Below are 5,874 nucleotides of genomic sequence, written 5' to 3' on the forward strand. Positions count from 1 at the left end.
AAGTAGGAAAAGTAACACAAAACAGTAACCTACAATCAATCCCATGCATATATCAAATCGAAATTTGATTCAAAAGCGAGAATCTTGATCTTAAAGGGATAGTTCACCCAAAAATGAAAATTCTGTCATCATTTCACAGACAGTCGATGGACCCCATTGACTTCCATAGTAGGAAAAAAAGATACTATGGAAGTCAATGGGGTCCATTACATTCTGGTCTGGTCACCAACATTCTTCTAAATATCTTATTTTGTGTTCAACAGAAGAAAGAAACTCATACAGGTTTAAAACAACTAGAAAGAAACTTTTTGGGTGAACTATCCCTTTAATAATCAAATCGTGAGGTAGCCTACCAAAACATTCCCAACCCTAATAAGTTATATGGTTTTATTTGAATAAGTGTAAGTACTAAACACAATACAGTTTTGGTAAATACATAAATAATATAGGATAAAGGATCTGGGAGGAATTGGAGCTGAAATGATCATGGGACTCCAAGTTTGTCTCTCATTGGTGGAGAGGGTGGTGTTACAACTCTCCCCATGTTACATTCACACCCGGTCTCCCACGTTTTAAGTTATTATCTGTCATGTAAATGCGAAGACTGTGAGAATAGTTTTAATAAAGATCAATACTTTTTTTGTCTCGAATATAATAGTTTTGAAATAGCAATTAACAAATTACATTACAATTGTATTATTTGTCTCCTTAAAGGGATAGTTAAGTTTATCTCCTCAAAGGGAAAAATTTTACTTGTAAACCAAACCTGAAAAAATCAAACCTGTATGAGATTCCTCCTTCTGCCAAACACAAAAGAAGATATTTTGAAGAATGTTGGTGACCAGACATTTGATGGGCCCCATTGACTTCCATATGGAGAAAAAAAATCTATAGAAGTCAATGGTGCCCCAACTGTTTACATTCTTCAAAATATGATATTTTGTGTTCAGCAGAAGAAAGAAGCCCATACAAGTTTGGAACAACTTGAGAGTGATGACAGAGTTTTTTTTTGTTTTTGTTTTTTTGTGAACTCACTCTCTAACAGCGAGAGCCAGCAAGATGCTAGGCGATTTTGTTTCTATCCTATACTGTTTGCAGATTGAGACCTAAACGGTTTACCATAGTATAGTACTCTAAGACATTATAGTTTTTTTGCGTCTAGAGATTGCACGATATACGTATTAGCGATCTTATCATGTGTTAAAGGCATTATTTTTCACAAATATTTTTAACAAATGATCTGAACACGTCATTAGATTCTACCGATGTCACATTGATACATTATGAATAGGTTACAATATATTAACAAACTGGTTAGAACTGTGGTTAAATAATTATTTGAACAAAATGGGAAGGTGGGTTGATGATGGCTCACTGAATTCAAGCTGTTGTATTACCTGATGAAAAACTGGCGAGGGCGCCAGAGGACGCGCAAACGGTTTAGTGCGCGTCCCGGTCACGCGCGCTCTCTCAGCTTGAAGTGGATAACTTAACCTCGCCTTACCGAGCCGCTCACGCCCACATCTTAACACTTGATTTGAGAGCACAGACTATATTTCCAGGATCACATATTAAAACGGATTAATACTTACCTAGCCTATTTTACAGCGTTTGAGAGATATTGTGAGAAATATGTATAAAGTGAAATATAGCCTTTTGGATATCAGATTTATTTTTTACACTGTACTTATACATTTAAGTGCTGTGTAATATTAGTTACCTATATGTATATAGAGTTTTGATTAGGGTTTGATTTGGTTTGGTTTAGGGTTAGTTGCATGTAATTATGCATTATTTATAGTTATTACTACATGTAGATAACACAATTACACTGTAAAATGAAGTGTTACCCAGGTTTATTTTGTGTATAGGCATGGCCAACGATCTAGATTGTCATTGATCATAATTATATTCTATCATATACACAGTTTTAAGATCTGGATATTATAAGTATGTAGCATAAGTATGATTTAATTTCCAAATAGGCCTATGCAATAGGAATAAAACGTTTTTTTTTTTTTCACATAGTTTTAGTTCAGTCTTTCATACCATGAATTTTAAACATGGGTTTAATAAACGAAATCATTTGTTAGTTGTACAGGTTTTGTGTTAAATTAGGATATCATTTGACATTTGAAAATAGGCTATCTCGTGTCTTCAGCATAGATACATAAAACGTAAAACGAAAATGCCTACCAATAAAAAAATAATAAATAGGCTATCCTAATTCTACCGATAAATGATTAAAAAATAGTATGTAATTAAATAGGTGATATTTGCAAACGTTTGGTCATCTATCTCCAGGAAATTTAGGCTATAAGAAAACCGCAGCGTTTGAATAATGCCACTTATTGAATTGAATGTCTCCATATCGTTATTTTGTAACGAACAACAATATTCGCAACGGGATCTTCTAATTGGATGCAAAAATCTTTAACTAATGCCTCTCATTCGAAAACGTCTGTTGTGAAATAATCGACAGAGAAAGAAAAAAGAAACAGAGCTCAGAGAGAGAGAGAGAGAGGGAGGGAGAGGGAGAGCCAGAACAGAAGGAAGGAACAATAGAGAATCAAAGCATAATGATATTCCTAAATGAAGAGGGAAATGTTGCCGCGCTCATTTTATTAATCAGACTGTCAATTTCACCCCAGAGGCCAACCCCAGGAGCCATCTAAAACACAGTCCGATCAGAAGCTGCTCTCCTCACTTCTCCTCTCTCTCTCCACCTGGATATACGCGTCTGGCCGATCAAGGGCCGACTCTATCAGCCGATGACAGTCTCTCTCCTATTTATTTGCTTATAAACCTGTTACAATAAATGATCATTCGAACCGCGTCACGCGCACCTTTAACGACGAAGGCGCAAACCACTTTTTGATGAATGACTTTCTGGACCAGAGAGGATGCGCGGGTCATTTTGAGCAGTCATTCGTTGCCCGCACTGGCATTCCTCTGTTTTTTGCTTCCAGCTCATAAAGGTGTTATATTATTTAGAGGCGGCAGCTGAGCTGAATGCGGATTAGATCCGCCACCAGTCATCGGAGCACCAGCCCTGGGACTTTGGATTTCTTTTCTTTTTTTATCTGCACGACTTCATGATGGAGAGGATAAGAAAAGAGATGATTCTGATGGAAAGGGGACTACACAGTCCAGTGGCGGGAAAGAGGCTCTCCAACCTCACTGACTCTGCCGGGAACGCGGTGCTTGAGGCCCTGGAAAACTCTCCGCACGCCGGTCGCCTCAGCCCGAGAATACACGGCGGGCTCGGGGATATTCCCACCAAAGGCAAGTTCGAGATAGACAGCTTGTTTGGAAACCACCACAACGACAATACCTCCTCCACTGAAGTGTCGTCCTCCGAAAGCAGGAAGAAAATAAACCTGTATCCTGAAGTTTCTCCCGACTCCGATATGAACAGTGATGTGGAAGTGGGATGCCCGTCTCATCGCTCGCCGGGCAGCATCAGCCAACACAAGGAGAACCACAGCAAAGGTAAACAAACCGCATGGAAACTTTCAGCTTGTGCTTTATACATTCGTTCGAATGCTAATTTGAGTGGATATTACAAAGTTTGGAAGGTATAGCTCTAACTGAAATTCCATTTCATGTGTATTTTTATATTTTATTTCATACACTCTTAAAAATAAAGGCTCCAAAACGGTGCCATTTCGGTTCCCCCAAAGAACATTTACTAAAATATCTATTTTTTTCATAGTGTGAAGAACGTTTTAATAATATAAAGAACATTTTTCCACCATCCTTTTGTAGAATGGAAATATTCCAATATTCTTTATGGAACCGTTGATGTCAATAAAGAACCTTTATTTTTAGAGAGTGCATTTTTCTAAAGCATGTCTGCGTTGCCTTTTTATCACATGAATTATATAGACTGAATACATTTTGCAATGTTAAAATTATGCATTTGAATTGTTTGATACGTTTGTCTTTAATTGTTTATTCTCTATTTATTTTTTTTGTTTAAAATAATTGCGCGCCAAATCATTGTGACAAATAAAGTTAAATGTAATCCCAACAAGTTCCCGTTGAACTGAATAGCTACATTTTATAAATCACAGATGATATTTGTATATCTTATTTTAATGTGCAAATTAGCGTGATAAAATAAAAAATAAATGTATACCTTTCTCTTTTATTTCTTTATTTATCCGATTTAGGTTTTTCGGACAGTAATTCAGGGGCCTCCAATTCTAGTTCGTCTCTCTCGAATATGAACGGTAATTCCATGGGAAACTCCAGCTCGAGCTCGGACCAAGTGAGGAGGTATCGGACTGCGTTTACCCGAGAACAGATTGGGAGATTGGAGAAAGAATTTTACAGGGAAAACTACGTGTCAAGACCCAGAAGATGTGAACTGGCCGCAGCATTAAATCTCCCCGAAACAACAATAAAGGTAATGGTCTGATTTGGTTCACCTCTTCCAGAGCAGATCGAGAATGCTCCTGCTAATTCATAATGCTTTTAAAATGTGCAGCTATATTTTACAGCAGAGGTTCAGGAGTAGATTAATACATAAACAAAAACACGCTATTTTATATGTCCGCGTTCTAATGCTAATTCTGGTAAATACTGTTTACAAAAAAAATATGTGAGATTTACTGTTAAACACACATTAGACCATATACAATAAGATATTTTTATTTTGTCTGATGCAGAAACATGCCTCTTTTCAGCTTATCCAAAGTGATTGCATTTACAGAATTATTTGCGTAGGCCTAATTGATTGCGTAAAATCTTCTCTGACGAAAAAGCTTTAACCAATATTATTTCAGATGCTTATGTCCTGGGGTTGTTTGCCAGTTAAACTGTACTAGTGTTTAATTGTTTAGTTCTCTTGTTCTGCTCATCCCTAATTGTTACCTGTGTGTTTCTGTGTAGGTGTGGTTTCAGAATCGACGAATGAAGGACAAGCGGCAGCGGCTCGCCATGTCCTGGCCACATCCCGCGGATCCCAGTTTCTACACCTATATGATGACGCACGCGGCCGCCACCGGAAGTCTGCCTTACCCTTTCCATTCCCACATGCCACTACACTATTACCCCCATGTCGGTGTCACGGCAGCAGCTGCTGCGGCGGCCGCGTCAGGAGCCGCGTCTTCACCTTTCGCTACCTCTATTCGCCCCCTCGATACTTTCCGTGCGCTTTCTCACCCATACTCGCGCCCGGAGCTGCTGTGTAGTTTCCGTCACCCAGGACTGTACCAGTCTCCCGCGGGTCTGAACAGCTCCGCGGCGGCGTCAGCGGCAGCAGCGGCGGCGGCGGCTGCGGCTGCGGCGGTCGGTGCGCCTTCAGCGGCGGGGCCGTGCTCGTGTCTCAGCTGCCACAGCAGTCAGGCTGCCAGTGCCCTCGGCTCCAGGGGCTCCAGCTCTGACTTCACCTGCACTGCGAGCGGTCAGAGGTCCGAGAGCGGATTCCTGCCATACTCGGCCGCGGTCCTCAGCAAAACCTCGGTGCCCTCACCGGACCAGAGAGAGGAGAGCGCGCTCAATAGATAGCTTAGTACTGGCATACACTCTTTTATTTGAAGGACATGTAATTATTTGTTATTATTATTGGTATTATTTTTAAATTACTGTTGGGTTGTTTCAACCCAACTTTGGGTCAAATATGGACAAACCCAGCCGTTGGGTTACATTTTTAAATTAAAGTTTTTAACCAAACGTTTGGGTTTATCCATATTTTACTCAAAATTGGGTTAAAACAACCCAGCATTTTTAGAGTGTATAGAGACAGCATTTCCATTCCAATAAGGCCTATAAAGCTCAGAAGAATTATAAAGATATATTTAAAATAAGGCCTTTAGAACACACTGTATCACAACATTGAATAATAAGCAAATTTACACTAACACTTCA

General features: G+C 39.3%; 1 protein-coding gene across 1 annotated transcript; it reads left to right on the forward strand.

The window, feature by feature from the left end:
• Positions 1–3,095: 3,095 nt before the first annotated feature.
• Positions 3,096–5,514, forward strand: evx2 (even-skipped homeobox 2; the record flags this gene model as incomplete). The annotated part of the gene is made up of 3 exons (XM_079618714.1): positions 3,096–3,492; positions 4,176–4,411; positions 4,897–5,514. 3 exons carry the CDS (start codon positions 3,096–3,098, stop codon positions 5,512–5,514), a joined length of 1,251 nt encoding a protein of 416 aa, XP_079474840.1.
• Between the last annotated feature and the right edge of the window lie 360 nt (positions 5,515–5,874).

The sequence above is a fragment of the Phoxinus phoxinus genome, assembly GCF_949152265.1.
Source record: "Phoxinus phoxinus genome assembly, chromosome: 7".
Lineage (NCBI taxonomy): Eukaryota > Metazoa > Chordata > Actinopteri > Cypriniformes > Leuciscidae > Phoxinus > Phoxinus phoxinus.